At 47.9% G+C, this 26,200-nt stretch overlaps 1 protein-coding gene across 5 annotated transcripts in view; it reads left to right on the top strand.

Moving 5' to 3' along the window:
• SLC12A3 (solute carrier family 12 member 3) overlaps positions 1-26,200 on the top strand; it is a 121,169-nt gene that overhangs the window by 26,827 nt on the left and 68,142 nt on the right. For 4 of the 5 annotated variants that reach the window (XR_015060204.1, XM_085888919.1, XM_085888922.1 and 1 more), the window contains 5 exons: positions 407-522; positions 3,917-4,083; positions 14,485-14,637; positions 14,814-14,889; positions 18,148-18,243. Coding sequence is in view for 4 of the 5 variants with exons in the window: in XM_085888919.1 (XP_085745045.1) it covers positions 407-522; positions 3,917-4,083; positions 14,485-14,637; positions 14,814-14,889; positions 18,148-18,243 (608 nt within the window). In the remaining variant the exon portion in view is untranslated. Of the gene's footprint in view, positions 1-371; positions 523-3,916; positions 4,084-14,484; positions 14,638-14,813; positions 14,890-18,147; positions 18,244-26,200 lie in introns of all 5 variants that reach the window. The other variant, XM_085888920.1, reaches the window with a different exon arrangement.

The following is a 26,200-nucleotide window of genomic DNA, read 5'->3' as shown; positions in this document are numbered from 1 at the left end:
TATTCTGTTAAGGCAAAGTGTCAGTCAATAATAACTTAAATAAGTTAAAGAATATGGATAAATATCTTCGAGATTATGTTAAATTTGTGCTTGAATTCGTGATTTGAGAAATCTTGGCATTGATTTAAGTGGAGTCATACTTTTGCACCCCACCGTGAATATACCATTCCAGTTTTCCAGTTTGAATCTGGCGAGAAACCATGACAGTTACCCACTTCAAGAACCTCCTGTCGTATCCTCACGTCTAATGCTGCGTTACTGTGCAGATTTAAAGTGTGTGCATTATGTTCAGCAATGTTTTATACCACAAGTTTATACTGGTGGTAAGGTAATAAAAAAAATTTACTAAAAGATAACCCATGTGTTTGCAGAGAATTGGTAGCATCAACCCCTTTTTTGTGTCCAGTGTTGAAACTACTTCCACTGTTCTGTCATCGATCGAGGAGGGTTTAGCGAGTGGAGAAAAAGAACATCATTGCTTCTACATCGACTCCACATCAGAAGAAGATGTTAACGTTGCCTGTAAGTCATTTATTGTTTGGATTTTGACTCCAGTTTCTTAAATTGTTGAAAGCTATGACTGCCCCTTTTTATGGGCATGAGCCTTCTTTGATGCCATTTGGGCCACATACATGTTAAATCCACTGGATAATTCGTGGGAGAGGGTAAGTCGAGAAAGAAAATAAAAAAGGAAGTTAATGGGGTGGGGGGGTGATTTTAGGAGAAATATGTGGGGAATAGGGACACAAGGTTGACAGCAAAGTGAAGGGGGCAGATGATACGTTGGATTGGGATAAAATTCTGCTATTTTGCAAATTTATATTGTAGGGTCATGCCGGCCAAACGACTGTGGTGCTCCGAGCTGGATTAAGTGCCTATTTGCTCCCATACGTAGATCAATTTGCAACGCCTGCGGCTGATCAGGCAGCGCGCCGGACTCCTCTCCACGCCGAGGTCCCAATTCAAAATGGAGGTGTGAGTGGTAACATTGTCTCGTAGGAGAGTGAATTTAATGGGGTGTTGCATGCTAAACGCAAATATCCTCTTAAGTACTTATAACCAAATCGACTGTTCTAACATCAGCAATCAATGGGGGTCCAAACAAGTGCACTGAGACCCAATCAATTCAAAGTGCATGTATTTAAATAGAACGGGAGGGGGGGGGAGAAAGGGGATGCAAACAATTATAATACAGAGCTATACATTTATACATCGAATGCACAAGAACATTAATTATCGAAATTAAGGTCTCAATCACAATGGAATACTTCATTGCGGCTCATTCTGGTGCTGCAAGTCGACTGGCGTTCACACTTCTGTGGTGGATGGATACAGAAGGCAGGCAGGGAACCGTGGTCACGTGGGTTGGCATGTTGCAGGGCGAAGTGTGGCTCGGGGTGGGAGATGAGAGAATGGTGATAAGGAGAAATGGCGATGAGAATGTGGCATTCAAGCGTTCTCTCTCCTGCCAGTCCTCATCTGGTATGGGTCCTCGTCTTTTGCTGGTGTCTGAGTGCCCTCTGGGCTTTTTAAAAGCTCTTCTTAGGTTCCGCCCTATGCTGTCAACAAGTCTTGCCCACTCGGCGCTCATTGGCCTTTCAGGCGTCACCTGAGCCTAAACCCCACCCCTAAGCTTCTCGGCTCTACCCGAACATTCCAGGCCTTTCACAAGCACGCCTGAAACCATGCTTTGGTCCTCTTGCAAGGCCGTGATGTTTCAAAATAACATAGCCAGATTACAAGGAATAAAACGATAGTTAGGTATTTTTTTTAATGAAGGGGAAAAGCAGTTTTAGACACAAACATTGTGAGGGGAGATGACATGCTATCTAAACGATTAAAATCAACACATTTGTGTTCACGGAGTGGTTTTACTTCACACTTATTCCAAAACATAAATTAAGGAGATAACTGCTATAATCTATGCATTTTAACCCACAGAAGTCATTTCTGCAACAATATTATACGGCCTTTCAGGGAATGCCTTGTTGGGATTATAACTCTTCTAAATTACTCACTTTGTCAGCAATTGCCTTGAATTTCTGGCTTGGTGTTCTCATGTACTTTCTCTTCCTTCATCCTGTTCTTCTAAATATGTCACTTACTGTATTATAGGAGTATTACAGTGGGACAAAGTTTTAATTTGTTTTTTTTACTTCAATCGTTATCCCTAATCTAATAAAAAAGATAAGCTGAATTCTTTATCTACATAAATACTTTCAAGTGTCTGTGTGTTAGTTTGTGTGATTGTTATTCTTTCACAGCCGAACCGTAGCACCTAGAGGCCCCAAATTTTGGGTGTAGGTACTTCAGAATCTGGGCAAAGTTGTAAGTTACCACACGTTGGCCTTCACGTCTGTTTTAAGGCCACCAAAAGCTGCTATAAAGTCAATATTGGGATATGGGATCAGGCAGTGCTGCCACCAGCCCGTAGGCAAAAGGTAACCACCACGTGGCCAATAACTGCATAGCTTTTCAATGTCCAACATCCTTAAACCACCAACGGGAAAAGTTCACCCAGCCGGGTAGTGCCGGGCAATGCTGTGAAGCCCCTGCAAGTAGCATGACTTCTTTTTTTTAAGGGAATTTTTTGCCTCCGCCACTGAAGGTGGAAGGAGGTTATGTTTTCACCCCTGTCTGTCTGTGTTACTTAGTGGAAAAAATTTTCACCAAATATGTTGGTCTGTAATGTTTGTATGTCTGTCTGTCACATTATTTTTGGGCACAGATTTCAAGCAACCATTCTGAATTTTTTTGTGCATGTGGGTGGACAGCAATGCATACTTTTGGTGAAGATCTGAATCTGGATCTGGCTACTACAATTTTTTAAGTGATTCTTCACCATTGAGAGAAAGGGCCAAAAATGATATATTGCACAATATTTCAAGAGGTTATGGATAGATTCGGACGAAACTTGGTGGACAGGTTGGGTGTTTGACAAGGATGAATCGATTCAATTTTGGTGAATATCCGAATCTGGATCTGGATACGACAATTATTTAATTTTAAGTCGTTATTCACCATTGATAGATGTGGCCAAAAAGGATATTGCATGATATCTTAAATTGCTGATGGATTTCGATGAAACTTGGTGAACCTGTTGGGTGTGTGACAAGGCCAAATTGATTCAATTTTGGTGAAGATCCAAATCCAGATCTGGATCTGAGAATTTTTCAAGTGATTCTTCACCATTGAGGGATTGGGCTAAAAAGGATATATGGCACAATATCTCAAAAGGTTATGGACCGATTCTGTCAAAACTTGGGGGACAGTTTGGGTGTGTGACAAGGACGGTTTGTTTAAAGTTTGGTGAAGATCCAAATCCAGATCCAGATACAAGAATTTAAAAGTTTTTTCAAAGTGATTCTTCACCATTTGAGAGATGGGACCAAAAACTATATATAGAATGATATTTCCAAAAGTTATTGGACCCGCTATGTTCTACTGGATCAGGCATTATGTGGTGGGGGTATGTGCTCTACCCAGTGCCCTTCTAGGTTTTTTCTTTGTTACCTTTTAATGACTTGTCCTGACACTGTAGAAGACAAAGTACATCTCTGAAGAGTTCAGGTATTTGAAACGCAAGTCTTCAATTCTTCATGAGTCTTGAACAGGTAACCGCATAAATCGAATCGTTCCAAGGCCACAACATACCATATTCCAAACATAATATTCCAATATGCCTTGCAACGTCCCATATTCCAAAAATGATATACATCGACAGCATAGGTTACAATCTAATGAAATGGATTGATGGAACAAATCAAACCAAAACTTGAGAAAGTTCTCAGTTCTGCTTTATCTAAGTTTTTGAACTTTAAAGTAGGTATTAAAAAAAACCCAATGTACACCAAGGTATGCCATTCATGACAGTGAAAGCTACCTTTGCCATTGTCTTGGATTGTGTTTCTGCCAGGTGATGGCAATGGTTATCCATGGAATGCCAAAGACAGCATTTATTCAACCAACTTTGGGTATGACACATTGGACACAGCACCTCGCTTTGAGTATTACTGCAACTCCAATGTGGGCCGTCTTCGAAAGTCACGCCCTTCTCTCGCCGTGTTGCAAGGCCTCGAAGTGGTGAGTTGAATGATGAGAAAGCACATAGTGCTGCTTTTGTAGTTGCACAAAGTCAAATTATCTTCTACCATCAATCTTGTTTTAGACATTAGCTACAGGTTTGGTTATGTTTTTTACACGAATGCTCAGGGAGGAGCTTTTGTACAAGGGGAGTTGAAAAAGTTTTACAAATGACAGACAACAGTCCAGTATGATCCAAAATAAATAAATAAATACACAGCGATCAAAACATAACCTTCGCAACAAAGTTTGCAAAGGTAATAATGATACATATGTCAACAAAGCATACAGGGTCAGGTCAGGAATGGGAACATGCACCGGAGCAGCGCGTCACTGCGTCCACTTTCCGCCGGTACTCCAGGGGCCTCTATCTGGCCATCCCCCACGCAGATACCTGGCCCATCCCCATCTCCTTGAGGTGCCAATCAACCTGCTGCAACCACGAGGCACATGGTTGGCCCATAGGTCTCCTCCGCTCATGAGGCTCCCTCGCTGAGAGAATCTGGTGAGCAGGATCAACGTCAGGAAAACGAGCCACAGTTGACGCTCAGAGACTATGCAGGTAACAAATCTCATTTGAGTCTCTCTCAGCAACTGCTCGTTGGACACAAAGTCTGACCAGCGATAGCCAAGGATTCTCCAAAGAAACCTGCAACCAAAGGAATTAAGTCTCCATCTTAGATCCCTGGTCAGAGTCCAAGTCTCCCATCCATAGAGCAAGACTGAAATCACCAAGGACTTGAAGACTTGGACTTTCGTCCTCCTGCACAGATGCTGACAGTGCCACACCATGATCCAGTGATTCCATGACTCCCCAGGCCTGACTCAGACGTCTGGTGACCTCTGGCTCACAGTCAGCAGAGACATGAATATCGCTGCCAAGGTAAGTGAATCTTTCTGTGACCTCAACATCCTCACCACAAACAGGCACAAGATAGCAGCATCCAAGATGTCATTGAAAGCCTGGATCTAAGTTTTGACCCAGGAAACCCATAATCCCAGTGGCTCCGACTCCTCATTCAGCACCTCGAGGTCCCACAAAAGGATACCCAGAGTCTCCGCAAAGATGACTGCATCATCTGTGAAATCAAAGTCAGATATCTTGACATTCCAAAGTGATGCACTGCAGCTTGAGCTCTTTGACATCCTTCCCAGAATCCAGTCCATACAAGTGCTGAAAAGTGTTGGGGCCAGTACACACCCCTGACGAACTCCCGTGACAACTGGAAATAGGTCAGAGATGGTATCACCACATTGTAGTTCCAGAGTGTAGTTCAGACATCAGATTGATCAATTTGGATGGCACCCCATGAAGACCAAGAATCCTCCAGAGGGCATCCCGATTCACTGAATCGAACACTCTGCAGAGATCAACATGGGCTGCAAGCAGTCCCTGCCGAAACTCTCGCCTGCATTTGGCGAGGACCTGTAGGGCAAGGACACGGTCAATCATTGACCTCTTTGGTGTAAAGCTGACTGCTCTGGGCACTGGTGCTCCAGAAGATGATGTACCCTATCAAGAATTATCCGAGCAAAGACCTTGCCTGGCACTGAGATGGGCGTCACTGCTCGGTAGTTGTTTCAGGCCTAGCGATTACCCTTCCCTTTCCAGAAAAGGGCAAAAGGCCCCTCTTCCAGTCAGTTGGGATGATGCCTGTGTTTGGCAAGGGCACAGATGACATGACTACAGCATTTCTACAGAACTGCATGCAGTTCAACAGAACTGCTACAGAACTGCATGCAATGACGTGACTACAGCATTTCCACCAGCCTTGAGAAGTTCAGCATGGATGCCACAGATCCCAAAAGCTTCACCCCTTTTCAACCGGTTCACCGCAACCTGTTTCCACAACTAAAGGTGGATCATAGTTGATTCGAGGGTCAGCAAGAGGGAAAGTAAACACCCCTGACATCCAACTCAACAGCTGGTGGATCTGCCTGGTACAGCCGCTCATAGTAACCGGCCCAGCAGGCCTTCACTTCAGACTGCTCTGTCAAGAGCGCACCACCCTCCGCTCGAACTGCAGTGCACCGATGGATGGGCTTGGAGGAACGCAATGCACAAATTCCCCTGTAAGCAAGATCAGAAACACTTGACCACAGGTGATGCTCTACCCCTTCACAGATTCTTCCCACATAGGCCTCCTTGTCCACCCTCAGTGCACATACAGTTTTTTGCCTCAACTCCTTGAACAGCTCAGCTCTACATTAAGCCTGGCCCTGCGATTGGTCAATGGTATCCAGTGTCCCTTGAGAGACAAAGTTCTTTTTCACCCTACTAGTACATGCCTGTAAAAAAAAAAACAATAAATACATATTCCAACCGCGAGCAACAAAAAACAACCACACAGGCCATTTATTCGCTCTCGCGTGCCTGTACGTGCGTGGGGCGGAAGTTCGCATATCACAGTTACGATTATTCGTAATTTAGGTTTTAATGGCCAATTATTCAATTAGCGCCAACGTATTTTGCCTTTTCGCAATGTCATCGCAAGGAAAAACAAAAAGAGAAGAGAGAAAAAAAATTAATTCCTGGTTCGGAGCACACCAGCACTCTGATGTAACTGAAATTTATGCACCGTCTAATATGAAAACGATCACAACTTGCGGCATTGTGTTTATCTATAAATGTGCATAAGAAATCGAGAAATTATTAGACTACACGAAGTCAACACTCTCCGGAAGTCCGTACGTTGTAACCCGTAATGGGGAACGCGGCTGAGCTTCCCTTCCCCATCGGCCACGCCCACGCAACAACGTGTCTTGTCATTGGTTTGGTAAATAAATGGCCTTAACTTGGGAAGCACTTGTCCGATTAATATCAAACCTTGAAAAGGCACATCATCAGGTCCCCAGCAATATACCTGGCAAGTTTCAATTAGATCGGACCAGCGGTTGTCGAGAAACAGCGGTCACAGACACACACACAGACACACACACACACACACACACACACACGTTTCTGGAATTATAGATAGATGGTGAGTTCCAAGATATCCACTGGAAACATCAAGGACGGTGGTCTTGAAGGCATTCCACAACTCTTCGGGATTCCTCAATCCACCCAGACCCCCAAAATCCCCACTCAGTCTGTTTGCAAACTCCTCAGGAACCCTCTCATCCTTGAGCTTGCCAACTTCCAACCTCGGCTGGGATGGTACCATTCTCCCGGATTTAATCTGCAACTTCAGAGTTGCTACCACAAGCCTGTGGTCGGTATTGAGGAACTGAGCACTCTGGTAGACCCTGCAGTTCGAGATCATCCTTCAACGACCATCAATGAGCAGTTGGTCAATCTCATTTGCCACACCGCCAGCGTTGGAATACCAAGTGCATCGATGAGCTTGTGGGCGCTGAAACCACGGACCAGCCACTCTCAGTCCATGACTTCTTGCAAAGTTAAGGAACCTAGTGCTATTCTGCTTCACAGTTCCAGACCCATGGGGACCAACACATGTCTCATAACCATCCCCATCAGTTCCTGTCGATGCATTGAAATCCCCCAACACGAGAATAGTATCTCACCTGGGGCACTGATCAACCACAGACTCGAGTGTGGCATAAAATGCGTCCTTCAGGGTGAGATCACTCGCCTCATTCGGAGCATATACAGAGACCAGGGAAATGACCCCCAAGGAGTGACGAATCCTTAATCTCATAATACGCTCTTTGACTGGTGTTACCTCAATTATCATTGGAGTCAGCTTGATGGACACCGCTACAGCAACTGCTTGGGCTTGCAACCAGACCAATTGCAAGTGTAACCACCCGCCATGATCTCGCCACGACCCGGTCTCCGAACCTCATGGAGTGCTGCAATACCTATGTTCACATGCCTGAGCTCAGATGATAACGTAGACAGGTGATCATCCTCTCTTAGGGATAGTACATTCCAGGCACCCACCCAAAGGGATCGTTTCAGGTTAACCCAAGGAGACCGCCATTTGGTGGACGACTCCTCAGCACCACCCCGACACACACAACCGCAATCTGACCCGGGAAGGTTACCCCGTGGTTTTCCTCCTATCATCAAAGAGTGGGGGTCCCGAAGGCTTTGCTCCAATCCCGTCATCCGGTGAGGTAACCTGCGGAAGATAGCTGCACATTCGGTACTTCCACAGAGTGGGTTTTCTATTTTCTTTGCGTATTTCTTGTGTTTTGCAGAGGGAAAGGTTTTATGGGAGACGGAATGCAAATCCTGCCACCAACCAACCAACAAATCAGGGCAATTCACACAGGGGAGGCAAACAATATTGGGGTGATACACGTAATTCGCACACAACACTCTGTTGGGAAAATACGACACGAAATACCCAATATCACCACCGCACATCAAATTGCCAATGAGAAAATGCAACGTACAAATAACTCAGGTTTTTTACTTACGAAATCTAAAGATTTCGTAAGTCTCTTGATAACTTCCGTTTCTGTTTGTTTGTAACTGATGAAATCTAAATATTTCGAAAGTATATTGATGACTTCCGTTTGTTACTTACGAAATCTAAAGATTTTGTAAGTATATTGATGCCTTCCGTTTCTGTTTGTTTGTTTGTTTGTTTGTAGGCACGATAACTCGAGAACAGAAGAAGCTCCAATGTCAAATTACACCACGTGATTCAGGAGGGTGATGGTTAGTGCTGATTAGATTTTGGTCAAATTCAGTCAAAGGTCAAGGTCACAGTGAGGTCAAGCATCCAAAACATTCGATTTTTGATGGTTTGGTACAGAATTATCGTAGAAACTTCTGGTTTGTGCCGCTACCTTCTCAAGAGACAGCTTTTATTAGACAAGGTCAGAGGTCAAGTTGACGATTTCGTAAGTACCAGTCTATGACTGCTTGTTACTTAGAAATCAAAACATTTCGTAAGTATATTGATGCCTTCCGTTTCTGTTTGTTTGTTTGTTTGTTTGTAGGCACGATAACTCGAGAACGGAAGAAGCTACCAATTTCAAATTACACCACGTGATTCAGGAGGGTGATGGCTAGTGCTGATTCGATTTTGGTCAACATCGGTCAAAGGTCAAGGTCACAGCAAGGTCAAATATTCGATTTTTGATGGTTTGGTACAGATAACTCGAGAACGGAAGAAGCTACCAATGTCAAATTACACCACGTGATTCAGGAGGTTGGTGGAGAGCGCTGATTAGATTTTGGTCAAAGGTCAAGGTCACAGTGAGGTCAAACATCCAAAACATTCGATTTTTGATGGTTTGGTACAGAATCATCTCAGAAACTTGTGGTTTGCGTCGCTACGTTCTCTCGACACAGCTTTTATTAGATAAGGTCAGTGATCAAGTTGACGATTTCGTAAGTACCAGTCTATGACTGCTTGTTTGTTTGTTTGTTTGTTTGTTTGTAGGCACGATAACTCGAGAACGGAAGGAGCTACCAATGTCAAATTACACCACGTGATTCAGGAGGGTGATGGCGAGTGCGGATTAGATTTTGGTCAAAATCGGTCAAAGGTCAAGGTCACAGTGAGGTCAAATATTCGATTTTTGATGGCTTGGTACAGAATCATCATAGAAACTTCTGGTTTGCGTCGCTACCTTCTCTGGAGACAGCTTTTATAAGACAAGGTCAGAGGTCAAGTTGACGATTTCATAAGTACCAGTCTATGACTGCTTGTTTTTTTGTTTTTTTGTTGGCCGATGACTGGCGTAAACACCAGATAGCGTCCTATGGTGAGAAAATCCCTCCAAGATGGCGTCTGCTGGTGAGAAGGTTCCTCCAAGATGGGGTCTGCTGGTGAGGGAACGATGATCAGATGAAGGAAGATGGCAGCCCACTGTGGAATTTCTGTCTCAGTTCGAATGTCTCTTACTTGAATGATCCCGGACGAGCCCCCATTTGTCGTGATCCTGGCTGTTTGATATCTTCCAGCACGGAATACTGACGTTAATGTCCGAGCTTCAAGCAGTCCACGTGCGGACAAAGAGAACAACAAAATGCACCACTGTGTTTCAAATCGGCCTCTAGGGGTCGGCACGATATTTTATTGGCTATATATATATATATATATATATTTATATATATATATATATATATATATATATATATATATTTATATATATATATATATATATATGTATCTTCTTCCTCTTTCGGCTTGCTCCCGTTAGGGGTCGCCACAGCGGATCAACCTTCTCCATTTCGCTCTGTCCTCCACATCTTCCATTGACACTCCAACCGCCCGCATGTCCGCCCTCACCGCATCCATGAACCTCTTCTTTGGCCTTCCTCTTCTCCTCCTGCCTGGCGGCTCCATCTTCAACATCCTTCTCCCGATACACTCGGTTTCCCTCCTGTGCACATGTCCAAACCATCTCAATCTCGCCTCTCTCACTTTGTCTCCAAACCGTCCAACCTGTGCTGTCCCTCTAATATACTCATTTCTTATCCTATCCATCCTCGTCACTCCCAACGAGAATCGCAGCATCTTTAACTCTGCCACCTCCTGCTCCACTTCCTGTCTTATTGTTAGTGCCACCGCCTCCAAACCATACAACATAGCTGGTCTCACTACCGTCTTATATACTTTCCCCTTCACTCTTGCAGCTCCCCTTCTGTCACAAATCACTCCTGCAACTCTTCTCCACCCACTCCATCCTGCCTGCACTCTCTTTTTCACTTCTCTCCCACACTCTCCATTACTTTGGACAGTTGATCCCAAGTATTTAAACCAATCCACCTTCCCCACCTCAACTCCTTGCAACCGCACCATACCACCACCCTCCCTCTCATTTACGCACATGTACTCCATCTTACTCCTACTGACTATCATTCCCCTTCTCTCCACTGCATACCTCCACCTCTCAAGGCTCGCTTCAGCCTGCTCCCTACTCTCCCTACAGATCATGATGTCATCCGCGAACATCATAGTCCATGGAGACTCCAGTCTGATCTTGTCCGTCAACCTGTCCATCACCATTGCAAACAGGAAAGGGCTCAGAGTCGATCCTTGGTGCAATCCCACTTTAACCTTAAACCGGTCCGTCATTCCTACCGCACACCTCACCGCTGTCATACTGTCCTCATACATATCCTGCACGATCCTCACATACTTCTCCACCACTCCCGACTTCCTCATACAATACCACAACTCCTCTCTTGGCACCCGATCATAAGCTTTCTCTAAGTCCACAAACACAATGTAACTCCTTCTGGCCTTCCCTATACTTCTCCATCAACATTCTCAAAGCAAACATTACATCAGTGGTGCTCTTTCCTGGCATAAACCCATATTGCTGCTCACAGATCGTCACCTCTCCTCTCAATCTAGCTTCCACTACTCTTTCCCACAACTTCATGGTGTGGCTTAACAACTTTATCCCCCTGTAATTTCCACAGCTCTGCACATCACCCTTATTCTTGAAAATCGGAACCAGTACACTTCATCTCCACTCCTCCGGCATCCTCTCACTTTCCAAGACTTTATTAAACAATCTGGTTAACAACCCCACTGCCATCTCTCCTAAGCACTTCCATGCCTCCACTGGTATACCATCTGGGCCAACCGCCTTTCCACTTTTCATCTTTTTCATAGCATTCCTCACTTCATCCTTACTGATCCACCCCACTTCCAGATTCACTATCTTCACCTCTTCCAACCTTCTCTCTCTCATTTTCTTCATTCATCAGCTCCTCAAAGTACTCCATCCACCTTCTCAACACACTCTCCTCGCTCGTCAGCACATTCCCATTTGCGTCCTTCATGACCCTAACCTGCAGCACATCCTTCCCAGCTCGGTCCCTCTGTCTTGCCAATCGGTATAAATCCATTTCCCCTTCTTTTGTATCCAACTTCTCATACAGCTCGTCATATGCCTTTTCCTTGACCTTTGCCACCTCTCTTTTTGCCTTTAGCCGCCACTCCTTGTACTCCTGCCTACTTTCTTCATCTCTCTGACTGTCCCACTTCTTTTTCGCCAACCCCTTCTTCCTTATACTTTCCTGTACTTCCTCATTCCACCACCAAATCTCCTTATCTTCCTTCCTCTGTCCAGATGTCACACCAAGTACCTTCCTCGCTATCTCCCTCACAACTTCTGCTGTCGTTGCCCAATCATCCCACCCATCTTTACCACCATCCAACGCCTGTCTCACCTCCTCCCTAAATTTCACGCAACAGTCTTCCTCCTTCAGCTTCCACCATCTGTTCCTTGGTTCAGCCCTCACTCTCTTCCTCGACCTCACCTCTAAAGTCATCCTACAGACCACCAATCGATGCTGTCGAGCTACACTCTCCCCTGCCACAACCTTACAGTCACTAATCTCTTTCAGGTTGCATCTCCTACTTAAGATGTAATCCACCTGTGTGCACTTTCCTCCACTCTTGTATGTCACCCTGTGTTCCTCCTTCTTCTTGAAATACGTATTTACCACTGCCATTTCCATTCTTTTTGCAAACTCTACCACCATTTGCCCTTCCATATTTCTCTTGTTGAGACCGTACCTCCCCATCACCTCCTCATCCTCTTTATTCCCTTCCCCAACATGTCCATTGAAATCTGCTCCAATCACTACTCTTTCATCCTTGGATACACTCTCCACCACTTCATCTAACTCACTCCAGAAATCTTCTTTATACTCCATCTCACACCCCATATGTGGGGCATATGCACTGATGACATTCATCATCACCCCTTCAATTTCCAACTTAACACTCATCACTCGGTCAGACACTCTCCTCACCTCCAATACCCTCTTGACATAATCTTCCTTCAGGATTACCCCGACACCATTTCTCCTCCCATCCACACCAGGGTAGAACAGTTTGAAACCACCTCCAATCCTCCTAGCCTTACTCCCCATCCACTTGGTCTCTTGTACATGCAGTATGTCCACCTTTCTTCTCTCCATCATATCAGCCAACTCTCGCCCTTTGCCAGTCATCGTCCCAACATTCAGAGTTCCAACTCTTACCTCCACACTTCTACCCTTCCCCCTCTCCCACTGCCTCCGGACTCGCCTTCCCCGTCTCCTTCTCCTCCTTCGCCCAGCAGTAGCACAATTTCCACTGGTACCCTGCTGACCACCGGTACCGGTGGCGGTCGTTGGTAACCCGGGCCTCGACCGATCCGGTATGGAAATTCGTTTTGTTGTCCGCATAATGATTTGGCATAGGTTTTTACGCTGGATGCCCTTCCTGACGCAACCCTGGTCGCCTCTTACGACACACAGGGATATGGTACACCTATTCTAACCGGGGCATACACCGGGCCCAGTACAACTGGTACTCATTTCGCCGACCTGGGAAGGATGGCAGGCTGAGTCAACCCCCTGGTGTTTTCGACTTGGTGTGTATATATATATATATATATATATATATATATATATATATATATATATATATATATACATACATATATTAATTCAGTGTCCCAACGGGGCTTGAACTCAGGACCTTTTGGGTCCCAAGCCACTGCCCTAACCACTGTGCCAACACCAGGATATATATATATATATATATATATATATATATATATATATATATATATATATATATATATATATATATATATATATATATATATATATATATATATATATATATATATATATATATATATATATATATATATATATATATATATATATATATATATAAACATAAAATACACATTGGCATGTGGTGAACTATTGTGAGCATCTCGTTCAGAGAACTTTTGGAATATCATTCATGTGAGTATGTGATGTTCACTGTATCTCAGGCAGACAACGATATTAAATGACATCAATGTAATTTTAAACAAATTATACAATGACATTAGTGGGAGGTATGAAAGCGTGCCAACATCCTTCACAGAGCAATGGGGCTCCCACAAGAACTTGTGAATGTTTTGGTGACTGGGAACCAACCCTGGACAGGTCGCCACTCCATGCAGACATTAGTAGACAGTGGACAAATGAGCTTAGTATCGTATCCAGGATATTAGCCAGAGATCCCATAGAAATGAGATATGTGCTCAGATTGTAACACTGAATAAGGCCAAACAAAATATTTGATGATTCATGAACCAAACTAAACCTTGGATTGCAGCTGAGACAATCCAAAGGGAAAACATTGTTGCTTTAAGACAGACCTCCTTCCTTCTTTGAATCCTTCTCCTATTGCAGCTGGATTCCCACAGCAGTGGACAACTAAACCTTTTTTTTCTTTCCTCCTGAGTCTGGGAATGTCAGGGAGGAAGAAAGAATTTGAATCTGCGATCTCAGCATTATGAGTGATATGCCAGATGAGAACTGTGGAGTTGTGAACAGACACCCTTCTCTGTCTGTATAATGTTTGTGATTATGCTCATGCATATCAGAAAAAAAAATCAATAAATGTTGTAATCAAATACCACTAAATTTTGATCGCTTTGGACAATAGTCATCACTGTCCTTTCTCATTCCAGGTAGAGCAAGTCCCACAGTCAAAGGAAGATGGAAATGTCACGGTCAAAGGAAGTTGGAATGAGTCAAAGGAAGATGGAAATGTCATGCCAGAAATCGAGACTGCGAAACCAGAGGGCAATGGTGTTCGTTTTGGCTGGGTCAGAGGTGTCATGGTAAGACACACTGCACACAGATCCTGAAGATGACTTGGATTTCTGGTGACCTGGAAAGAAAAATTTTGTGAACATACCAGCATGCTCCCTCTTCTAAATCATACAACTTTAAATGAATGCTCTTTTGGACACTCACTTGCCCTCACCATCAATGTCATTGCCATTTTCCTCTGCAGATTCGATGCATGCTCAATATCTGGGGTGTAATTCTCTTCTTGCGCCTTCCGTGGATCACTGCTCAGGCTGGCATCTGTAAGCAAACTTTTCCCATTTGTTAAAGGATCCTCCAGGTCCTTTTTGTTCTTTGTATAAGAGGGGCTCATGGAAGGGAAATGTATAAATGACAGTGGGACAAACATCAATGGGGGTAATAAAGATCATGGAACAGAAGTGTGGATGGCAGTGCATGGCTTACTTGAAGCCCTTTGTCCTTGGTTTGTGTTATAGCGTGACCAACACCCCCAAAGCTAAAATCGTGAAAACACGAGCGAATAACAAACACAGACTTCACACCATTCCAAAGGGTTGCCTTCACAGCAAAGGCATGTTTCACCTGTACGTAACTGTCAGCAGTTTCTGTACATACAGTTAATTAACTTTGCTTGAAACCCAAACTTTACCTTCATTAGCTTTTCTGGAAAATTAAAGTACTGGTAACAAAATGACACCACCAGTGGAGTTGAAGGACAAAGTAGAGGGACAATTGGGCAAACAATGGGGAATGGAGGAATGGGGTGTACAGGATGGATCCAGAAAGAAACTTCTTCCCCCCCCCCCACCCCCAATCCTCCCTACCCCCTCCTCTCTCCCTCCCTTCTACCCCTCTCCCTCACCTCTTTCCCCTCCTCTCTCTCCCCCTTCCTTCCTTCTCCTGTCTCCCCCACTCCCCTGTCTCCACCACTCCTCTCTCTCCCCTTCCCCTCATTCACTTCCCTCACATCTTTCCCCCACTCACCTCTCCCCCATTTTCTCTCCCCCTCCCCTCTTTCTCATGGTCGGGTTGTCAATGACTAAATCATCTCCCCCACCAGTTTTCCTGGTAAGGAGGATGTATGGATATGGACACCCAACAGGATTAAAAACAAAAACTGTGAAAGGGTGGAGGAGCTCCTTGAGAGCCAATGGCCATTAATGTCTGGTGCCCAACTGTGATTGCAGACGTTTTCCTGCAGTTGGGTTACCTTTTTTGAAGCTACCGTAAGGCACTTCATTCCACAAAACACATAAAAAAGGCAGAGAAAACTGAAAACTCACTCTGTGGGAGTACCTCCTGTGCAGCTGCCCTTCACAGGGCACCTCAATGGATGATGGGACTGGAGAAAAGCCTTCAGGACCCCTATTCTTCGATGACAGCAGGAAAAGCACGGGCTGATCTTCCTGGGTCAGATTGTGATGGTGTGTGTCGGGGTGGTGCAGAGGTGTTATCCACCAGAAGGCGGTCTCCTCGGGTAACCTGAGGCGGTCCCTTTTGGTGGTTGCCTGGAATGTCCCATCTCTAAGAGAGAGAGGATGATCACCTGTCTCTGCTATCATCTGAGCTCCAGCATTTGAACATCGGCATTGCAGCACTCTCTGAGGTTCGGAAACCGGATAGTGGTGAGATCATGGAGGGTGGTTACATCCACTACTGGTCTGGTTGCTCTGATACTTACCATTACCAAGGAGTTGCTGCAACTGTGTCAAATAAGCTGACACCCATGATAATAGAGGTAATACCGCTCAATGAGCACATTGTGAGACTGAGAATTCATCACTCCTTGGATGTTATTTCACCTGGTCTCTGTGTATGCTCCAACTGAGGTGAGTGATCTCACTGTGAAAGAGGCATTCTATGCCACGCTCGAATCTGGTTGATCAGTGATCCAAGCGATATACTCTTCTAGTCTTGGGGGTTTTCAATGACTTCTACTTGGGGGACTTCTAGTCTTGGGGACTGGCACTTGCAGGGATGGTTATGAGACATGTGTTGGTCCCCATGGGTCAGGAACTATGAACCAGAATAGCACTAAGTTCCTTGACTTTGCAAGAAGTCATAGACTTAGGGGTGGCTGGTTCATGGTTTCAGCACCCACAAGCTCATCGCTGGACTTGGTATTCCAAAGCTGGTGGTGTGGCAAAGGAGATTGATCATGTCCTCGTTGACGGTCACTGGAGGATGATCCAGAACTGCAGGGTCTACCGGAGTGCTCAGTTCTTCAATACGGACCACAGGGTTGTTGTAGCAACTCTGAAATTGCAATTCAAATCCAGGAGAATGGTACAATCCCAGCCTTGGCTGGATGTTGGCAAGCTCAAGGATGAGAAGGTGGCTGAGGAGTTTGCGAATAGGCTGAGTTTGGATTTGGGGGATATGGATGTTTTGGGGAATTCTGAAGAGTTGTGGATTGCCTTTAAGACCACCATCCTTGATGTTGCCGGTGGATGTCTTGGAACCCAGAATCAGGCGAAGAAGAACTTTGTCTCTCAAGGGATACTGGATACCATTGACCAGAGTCGCAGGGCCAGGCTTAATGACAGAGCTGAGCAGTGTGACCACTCCTCATTTTCGTAAATGCCAAGGTGAACCAATGAAAAAAGTAAAAAATTCACAAGGTTTTGGAAAAGCGATGATAATAGAAAATCTATACCCCAAGAAAACCTACAGAAAACCAAGAAGCCAGGGTGAACAACCAAGTTTTGTCCGAATCCATCCATACTCTTGAGATATTGTGCTACATATTGTTTTTAGCCCTTATCACTCAATGGTGAAGATTCATTAAAAAAATTCTCGGATCTGGATCCGGATCCGGATGTGAAGCAAAAGACATGTTTCGTCCTTGTCACACACTCAACCTGTCCACCATATTTTGTCACAATCCGTCCACAACAATTTTGAGATATTCTGCTCGCAGACAAATGGGGAAAAGGCATAACCTTTGTCCACCTTTGGTGGTGGAGGTAAGGAAGATATTTATTATGAGGCGAATTTTTTGACGAGGCCTTAAATGACGGTATTTTGTCTTCGACAACTTTTTGTTCACATTTTTGAAGTGGATGTACCACATTTGTTTGACATAATACAGGGTTGCCCATGAAATGATTATGATTTTTATCGAAATGATTACGATTGTTCAGTTTGGGAAGCATTGATTGTTAGCACAATGAATCACAGTACATCACATTTCAAGAGGTAGTTAAGGAAAGGTTTTTCAGTGCATTTTAGATATAATATGGAAGTATATGATTTATTTTATACACACGAAAAACGTTTCCAATCAGCCATTGTGTGTGTCATTTGGCCATTTTTTGCCATTTCTTTGCCATTTGTCTGTGCTGTATTTTATAAACTGATAAGGATACTTAACTAAGCCAATAATTTTAAATTTCTGTCAGGGTTTTAATACTGCTATTAAGAGGTGTCGTTGAGAAATCTCGACCGTGGCTTCTAAAAAATCAATTGTCACTTACAATGTGAACTCTGTCAAATACATTCACATGAGGCTATGTCTCCTTCCCTTCTTCACTTCTCAGTACTAACATGGCTTATCATTCTCGTGGCGGTGTTGGTGACCACGATCACAGGCTTGTCAATTTCAGCTATCTCAACCAACGGCAAGGTCAAAGCTGGTGAGATCTAAAAGTGCTTTGCTGGTGCACATATTTTTATGCATATATATATATATATATATTGTTGTGGTTGACGAAATTCACAAACCACCATTCAGGTCCCTTAGGTGAGATATCTCTGTAAGTATATGTGTAGTTAGGCCCAAACCCGTTGTTTAGAGGGAATAAATGTCATTCATGCGGGCTGCGACCCTTTTAGATAGCCGTTTTTCTTTACTATTTTTATTTTGGACCAGCCGCCATTACTACCACCACCAACCACGTCTCAACAGCCATCACACAACAACCACCAACCACAACGCCGCTTCACAACAACCACCAACCACAACGCCGCTTCACAACAACAACCACCAACCACAACGCCGCGTCACAACAACAGCCACGACCTTTACCATCACAACTCGCCACCATCGCATCACCACCATTCTTGCGCCACTTGTGGGCACCGATACTGGACTCGTGCAGGGCGCGCACCGAGCAGCGTGTTCAGAAACATCACAGACTTTCCGAGAAAAACGGATCAAAAACGACTCACGCCCACTTCTGTTCCGTCCTATTAGAGAGCGTGGGGCGATTTGGCCCCGCCTCCAGGGCGTTGGAGTGTGGTCGCTATATGCAAATTCATGGATCAAAAAGCATTCACGCCCACTTTTCCTCGGTCCAATGGGGAGCCAGTTAGAGGTGATGGGTCGGAGGTAACGGGTCAAAGGTGGGGGGGTGAGGCCACGGGGGATATAAACGGCCGCGCTCGCCAAACAGTTCAGTTCGGAGGGGAGAAGTCAAGAGTTCGGAGTTCGAGTTCGCGGTTGGGAGTTGTCGGTGGAGCTGGGAAGAAGTGGTAGTAGTCAGAGTGAAGAGGACGGAGCTGTGGAGAGGTGGCGGCGGCGAAGGCGATCGATGGGGTGCTCGCGTCGGAGTCGGGGAGCTGCGGAGGGAGAGGCCGGCGGTGCGACCAAGGTCGAGGTGGAGACGCTCGTCGCGGGACCCAAGACAGGGTGATATCCTCCTCCCCCCCGAGCATCAACAACCCCCTCCTGTTTCCCCCCCGCGCTGAGATAGTGCGATAAGGGGGCCCCTTTCCCACCCCCTACCAGACACTGTCCGCGAGGGCCGCGGAGTTGAGGCGCCACCGCCGCTTTGCGTCTCATCATCAGACGGGTAGGCCCGACACGGTCTCGGCCCCAGGCCCGCCTACCCCCCTCATCCTGGAGGGTGGTTCTTTTTCTTTTGCTTTGGGTATCTGTGTTGTCGGCGCCGTCTGTGAAGTAAAATTGTATAACTGTTGCCGTGTGCTCGGTAGTCGGATAGCTCTGCATTGTGTTTCTCTTTTATATTTGCTTTTTGTGTAATATTGTGTTTCTTCTCCTTTTACATGTGCTTTTGGTGTAATTGTATATGTGTGCTTCCCGTTCATCGCGAAATAAATGTGAGTTATGTTGAACTGTTTTCCCGCTTCGCTTCGTCTTTTCCTTCATTGAATCTCCATCTTGCTTCACGTAAAGGGTTGGTCGTGGGCTAAAACGCCCGATAATTAATCGAACCGTCGAGGCCGACGAATAACACCGCTCGGTTATCCCGATAGTACGGAACGGGTCGCTCAAAGTGGCCCGTGTCCGAAGTCGACCTGCGGCGAGGTGTGATCGCCCGGTCTACCCTCCGTGTGGGTACTTAGGTCGGTCGAATTTGGCGAGCAACCCTATCCCACGCGGGGGCCGATTGGCACGATCGTGGTGAGACCGAAAGGTCCACCCGTGACTAGTTCCCGGCGTTAGTCCGAGAGGGTCACGACTGGATTGTCCGTCCGGTGGGCGACGTGCCGCGATTCGAGTTACGTGGCCGTCTGCACGCCGGCGGGCGCGAATCCGCAACACTGGTGTCAGGTCGTGCGATATAAACTCATCGCCCTCCTCGCGGCACTGGTATCGGAGAACGGGAAAACGGGCTCTCCTGTCTCCAATTAAATTCACGGGAATCGGTCCAGGGGTGAGAGGAGCGACCCCCGATTCCCTCCAAATTACGAGCGAGCTAAATTAACCCTTTACAGAAGCAAGATGGCGTCTCAAGGCGAGCGGGAGCCGGGGGTATTGGAAATGGATGTAGAATGTGTAGAATCCATGGCTCAGGACGAAATCCCCGTGCAGGAAATGTTGGTTGTACAGGAAAACGAACTCGCCCAACTGAACCCAGAGCCTGAAATAGGTGCGGCAGCGGCCGCGGTGTGTGACACCTCCCCTCCCCCTCTCCACCAAAACCCCCCGACCCTTGCCGAAACGGCTCACCCAAGCGCACCCGACATGGCCCAGCTATGCGCCATGCTGGCGGCAATGACTACGAGGATGGATGCGAATAAACAACAAATAAACGAAAAGATGGATGCAAACACAAATGAAATGAAAAACGAAATGAAAGGCATGAACGAAAAGATGGATGCGAATACACAGCAAATGAACAAGCAAATGAACGGAATGGAAACAAACATGAGGGAAGAAACTAAAAAGCTGCGGGGTGAGACGCAGAACATGGGCCGATGCCTGCAGGCGGGCATGAAGGCCGTTAGCAGGGAGCTCAAAATGGCGACTCCACGTGTAGGAGCGAACGAGCTGGGAGGGGGTGCAACGGCTGTCGGGCCCGCGGTGGAGGCGGTGAAAAAATAATTCGGGGGGCGTGTTGGGCGAGGGTCGTGACGGTGACCGAAAGGGAAAAATTAAATGGGGAGACCAAAACGTGTGAGACGAGACACGAGGTGACGACAAAGGAAATAAAAATAGTTGAGACAAGGGAGGTAAAGGGTGAAGAGGTGATTGAGTTGGCAGAGACACGGGAGATGGGAACGATAGAGGGAAGACTACACGATGAAGACGGGGTAAGTGACGCACACACACACACGGAGGTAGTGGAGGACGATGAGGGTGAGCTCGCGGAGCGTGTAGGGACCCAGTGCGAGCAGCGGGATAGCCTCCACCAGGAACGAGGGGAGGGAGTATGCCCCCTTGAGGTGAGTCACGACCAGGTGGGTTCGGTCGTGCTTTGCGAGGTTGAGGGGACGAGTGCTGTGGACAGGTGCACGGAGAGCTTGGGGGGTATAGAGGCCCCAGAGACCCTTGTGGGGACACGAATCCCCAGTGTGGTTGTCCCTGTGTGTGTGGTGCAAGGCGTGAGTGCGTCCCCGTGTGTGGAAGCGACCCCGTGTGTGAGTGGTGTGGTGGCGATTGTGCCAGAGTACGTGCTTCCCAGCACGCCGTGTGTAAAAGGGGCACCGCAAGTGGAAGAGGCCGTGTGTGTGAGTGAAACGGCCAGTATGAGTGAGGCACCGCGGTTGAGTGCCCCCGCGTGTGTGAGTGAGGAACGGTGTATGAGTGAGGCACCGCGGGTGAGTTCCCCCGCGTGTGTGAGTGAGGCACGGTGTGTGGATGAGGCACCGCGGGTGAGTGCCCCCGCGTGTGTGAGTGGTGTGGTTTGTGTGAGGGAAATGGCACGAGTGAGTGGAAGGCCGCGAGTGAGGGGAGCCACGTGTGCAAGGGTGATGGCATGCGTGAGTGAACGGCCGAGTGCAAGGGAGACCGTGTGTGTGAGAGAGCGGTATGTAAGGGAGATGTCGGTGGGCATGTGTGAACATGCAGCCGCGTCTCCCGGAGTGAATGTAATGGAATGGAGTGTGAGCGTCGTAACACGCAGGTGTGCGTGGGTCGAATGGCGACGACGGCATGTGAGGAAAGAAAGCCGAGTAGCGGCTGTAGTTGTTTCGGGGACCGTGCCGGGTTCACCCAGCAGTGAGCACGAGGTCCGTGCTGTGCAACGCACGAGGCCCCCACGTGCTCGCTTGCGAGAGTGAAGTCCCGGTCCGGAAACGCACGCGGTGGATTTGCCGATCCCGCGGACGGACAAAGTTTAGGCAGGACTACGGATTTGGACCGGACGGGTTCTCCACGCGATCGTGTGTGTTAAGCTCCAACGGGCAAAGCACATGTGTTCGCGTGGGGAACTCCTCGAGACGTGGGGCTTGTTTTTTTTTATGCGCACGGTGACGCCATGGCTGCACGTGGGGTTGGAATCCGGCAGGAGGGGTATCCCTGCCGGATGGTACCGTCCAAGGAGGGACGAGGAACACGTGCAGCTGCATGACGTCACGGGCAGGTGCAAAGTGCGCGAGCGGCGAGTTGCCGCGCTGGTGCTGCGCATGTAAAAAAAAAAAAAAAAGCAAGCCTCACTTTCGGGTGCACAGGATTCCTGGGCAAGGGGTGGAAGACCCCCTTACCTGGGCACAGGATGGAAACTAGTTAGGGGGAAGGGTTAGCTTAGCTAGACCGGCTCCATGGGGCAGGGGTAAGTCCTCATGGAGTCCGTGGAATGGATTAGTGAGAGGGATTGTAGCCAGATTTAGGTTGGGAAATAAAATGAATTTTTGAGCTAGGAGACAGTGACAGACCTGTGAATGTGTAGAGGGGACGTAGCTTAGCTACGTAGTGTTAAAAGGAACGTGCTGTAGTTTAAGGGACGACGTGGGAGCACGAGTTAGTTCGGGGAGGTAGTCAGAAGAATGGCAGAGTTCAGCGGTGAGTGTGTTGAAGAGTTGGTGAGTTGTGAGGTGAGTACATGATGAGTGAGTGAGGCCAGCGGGTCTGTGTGAGTGGAGCGAATGGGGAATGCATGGTGCGATGAGTGATTGGGGGGAGGAGTGACTCCCGCCCAAGGGACCCCGGGGTCAGTGTAGACTGAGTTAGGGGGTTAGTTAAATTGAAAAATGGAAGTCGTTTTGTTGTTGGTGGGAGTGTAGGCTCGAAACCCGTTTGGAGGGGTGCAGGAGCCCTGTTGACGGGCTTGGGAGCGTGGCTGCGAAAGGTGAGTATCGCTGAGTGGGTACCCCGGGCACCAGGCTAGTCGGCCGTGGTAGGCCAAGGGCCCATGGGGGGCCGGGATAGCGTAGTGGGCACGGGTGCGCCTGCTTGGTGCGGGGGCCCGGGGCGCCATTAGCCGCGTGAGCAGTGTTGTGGGCACGGGTGACCCTCGGAAAGGGGCCCGGGAAGCCAGCTTGCCACGTGTGCGTTTCAGGGGAGGTGCCATGGGGGGCACTCCCCGGTGTTTAGGGAGCTGGTAGGCTCGGAGGCAGTGTAGTGCCCAGGGGTGCCATAGCGGGAGATTCGGCAGAGGGTCGTGCCTGCCAAAGGGGGCCATGTGTCCCAGCCATGAGACCATGTGAGGGCACGGAGAGAAAATTGGGGGGCGAGGCCCGAAATTGTGAGGACACCAACACAGGCGACGGGAATCTGGGTTGTTTGAACCAATAGTTTAAGCGAGAGGCGCTTGTTGAAAGCCCCGGGGTAGTTTAACAGTTAAATGGATAGGGTAGATTAGGAAGTGTACCCCTCCGCACCATCCATCCCCTCGCTCTCGTTGTGGGCCGCTGGACCCACTTTGGGTTAGATCGCTGAAGTCTGGGGAGGCCATTCTGAGGCTTCGTTGGGCCTCGACACAGGACGTTAGCTCTCCCTTATTCCCCTCCGGGAAGGGAACGTAGGGGTTGGGAGTAGGCTAGGTGACAGGATAGGTTAGCCGAACAAGGACGATAAAGGGGGTTAGGGGACGATTTATAGTGGGGAAGTAAAAATAAAAATAAAAATAAGTTGGGGCTAAATTGGGTTTTGACAAATTAAGGGAGTGGGTATGGACAGTGACAGGCAAAGGCGATAGGTTGGGAGGGAGACCGTAGGGTAGGTCCGAGCCCGCCTTCCGAGTGGCCAGCACCACCGCACTCCCTCCACCAACCTCCACTGAACGGCAAAGACTGGCCAGCTTCATCTGCTGGCTGCGTTGCTGCAAGGCAAAGGCCGGCCCACTTCATCGGCAGCTGTTGTTTTGCTGCAAGGCCTGTGCCGGCTGGATCGTCTGCAGCTGTTTTCTGCAAGGCCTGTGCCATCGGCTGGCCATGTTTTGCTTCAAGGCCTGTGCCGGCCAGTTCATCTGCCGGCTGGTTTGCCTGCAGCGGCCTTCTTCTGCGGGCTGTGTTTGCCTGCTGCCTTTGCCATGCCATGCCCACTGCCCACGTTCACCAGCCCCGTTCAATTTTTGCTTTGCCCCCCCCCCCCTGTTCATTTCCATGTGCGCCAGGATTCGCAAGGCAACAGTTTGCAAGCTGCAAGAACTGCCCTGTTGGCAGCTACAACAGGGGCCTGCATTGGCGGCCCGTGCACCGTGTTTGCGTCCATCCATTCATCCATCCATTCGTTGTGTTCATTGCGTGTGCCACTTGAGCTGGCACGGAGACTGCATTTGTGCAGCCCATGCACCGTTGTGGTTCACTGCGTTCAGTTCAAACCATTCATCCATCCATTCGTTGTGTTCATTGCGTGTGCCACTTGAGCTGGCACGGAGACTGCATTTGTGCAGCCCATGCACCGTTGTGATTCACTGCGTTCAGTTCAAAAGGGAAGGCCTTGGACTGCGTGTGAGCAGCCGGCCACGTTCCCTGTCACCTGCATTGTTTGAGCCAGAGACTGCATGCGAGCAGCCTGGTTCCCTGCTAACTGCTTTCTTTTTGCAGAGTTCAGTGATCCTGGGCCATGGTTTAGTGTAAAATTTGAAAGTTAAGGTTAAGATGTACTGTAAATATGAGTGCGCCCCCGGCATGTTTGTCTTAGCGCCGGCAATTTTATTTAAGTCATCCGTGTGAGTGAGTTTGTTTAGGTAGTTACTCAGCCCTCAGGTTATTTATTTTGGGGACACGAATACCATGAATGTCGCACTCAGGGATCCGTAGGTAAAATGTACTCGGGGAAAACTACACATGATGGCACACGAAAATTTGACGACTCGGGACGAGTCTGTAAAAAGGGGAGGGGGTAGTGTTGTGGTTGACGAAATTCACAAACCACCATTCAGGTCCCTTAGGTGAGATATCTCTGTAAGTATATGTGTAGTTAGGCCCAAACCCGTTGTTTAGAGGGAATAAATGTCATTCATGCGGGCTGCGACCCTTTTAGATAGCCGTTTTTCTTTACTATCTTTATTTTGGACCAGCCGCCATTACTACCACCACCAACCACGTCTCAACAGCCATCACACAACAACCACCAACCACAACGCCGCTTCACAACAACCACCAACCACAACGCCGCTTCACAACAACAACCACCAACCACAACGCCGCGTCACAACAACAGCCACGACCTTTACCGTCACAACTCGCCACCATCGCATCACCACCATTCTTGCGCCACTTGTGGGCACTGATACTGGACTCGTGCAGGGCGCGCACCGAGCAGCGTGTTCAGAAACATCACAGACTTTCCGAGAAAAACGGATCAAAAACGACTCACGCCCACTTCTGTTCCGTCGTATCGGAGAGTGTGGGGCGATTTGGCCCCGCCTCCAGGGCGTTGGAGTGTGGTCGCTATATGCAAATTCATGGATCAAAAAGCATTCACGCCCACTTTTCCTCGGTCCAATGGGGAGCCAGTTAGATGTGAAGGGTCGGAGGTAACGGGTCAAAGGTGGGGGAGTGAGGCCACGGGGGATATAAACGGCCGCGCTCGCCAAACAGTTCAGTTCGGAGGGGAGAAGTCAAGAGTTCGGAGTTCGAGTTCGCGGTTGGGAGTTGTCGGTGGAGCTGGGAAGAAGTGGTAGTAGTCAGAGTGAAGAGGACGGAGCTGTGGAGAGGTGGCGGCGGCGAAGGCGATCGAGGGGGTGCTCGCGTCGGAGTCGGGGAGCTGCGGAGGGAGAGGCCGGCGGCGCGACCGAGGTCGAGGTGGAGACGCTCGTCGCGGGACCCGAGACAGGGTGATATCCTCCTCCCCCCGAGCATCAACAACCCCCTCCTGTTTCCCCCCCGCGCTGAGATAGTGCGATAAGGGGGCCCCTTTCCCACCCCCTACCAGACACTGTCCGCGAGGCCCGCGGAGTTGAGGCGCCACCGCCGCTTTGCGTCTCATCATCAGACGGGTAGGCCCGACACGGTCTCGGC

This window comes from Eptatretus burgeri, chromosome 7 (genome assembly GCF_056783735.1).
Source record: "Eptatretus burgeri isolate ZD-2024b chromosome 7, Ebu_testis_v1, whole genome shotgun sequence".
NCBI classification, from domain to species: Eukaryota; Metazoa; Chordata; class Myxini; order Myxiniformes; family Myxinidae; genus Eptatretus; species Eptatretus burgeri.
The sequence above is the reverse complement of the archived record's forward strand: the minus strand, read 5'-3'. Positions and strand labels throughout refer to the sequence as shown.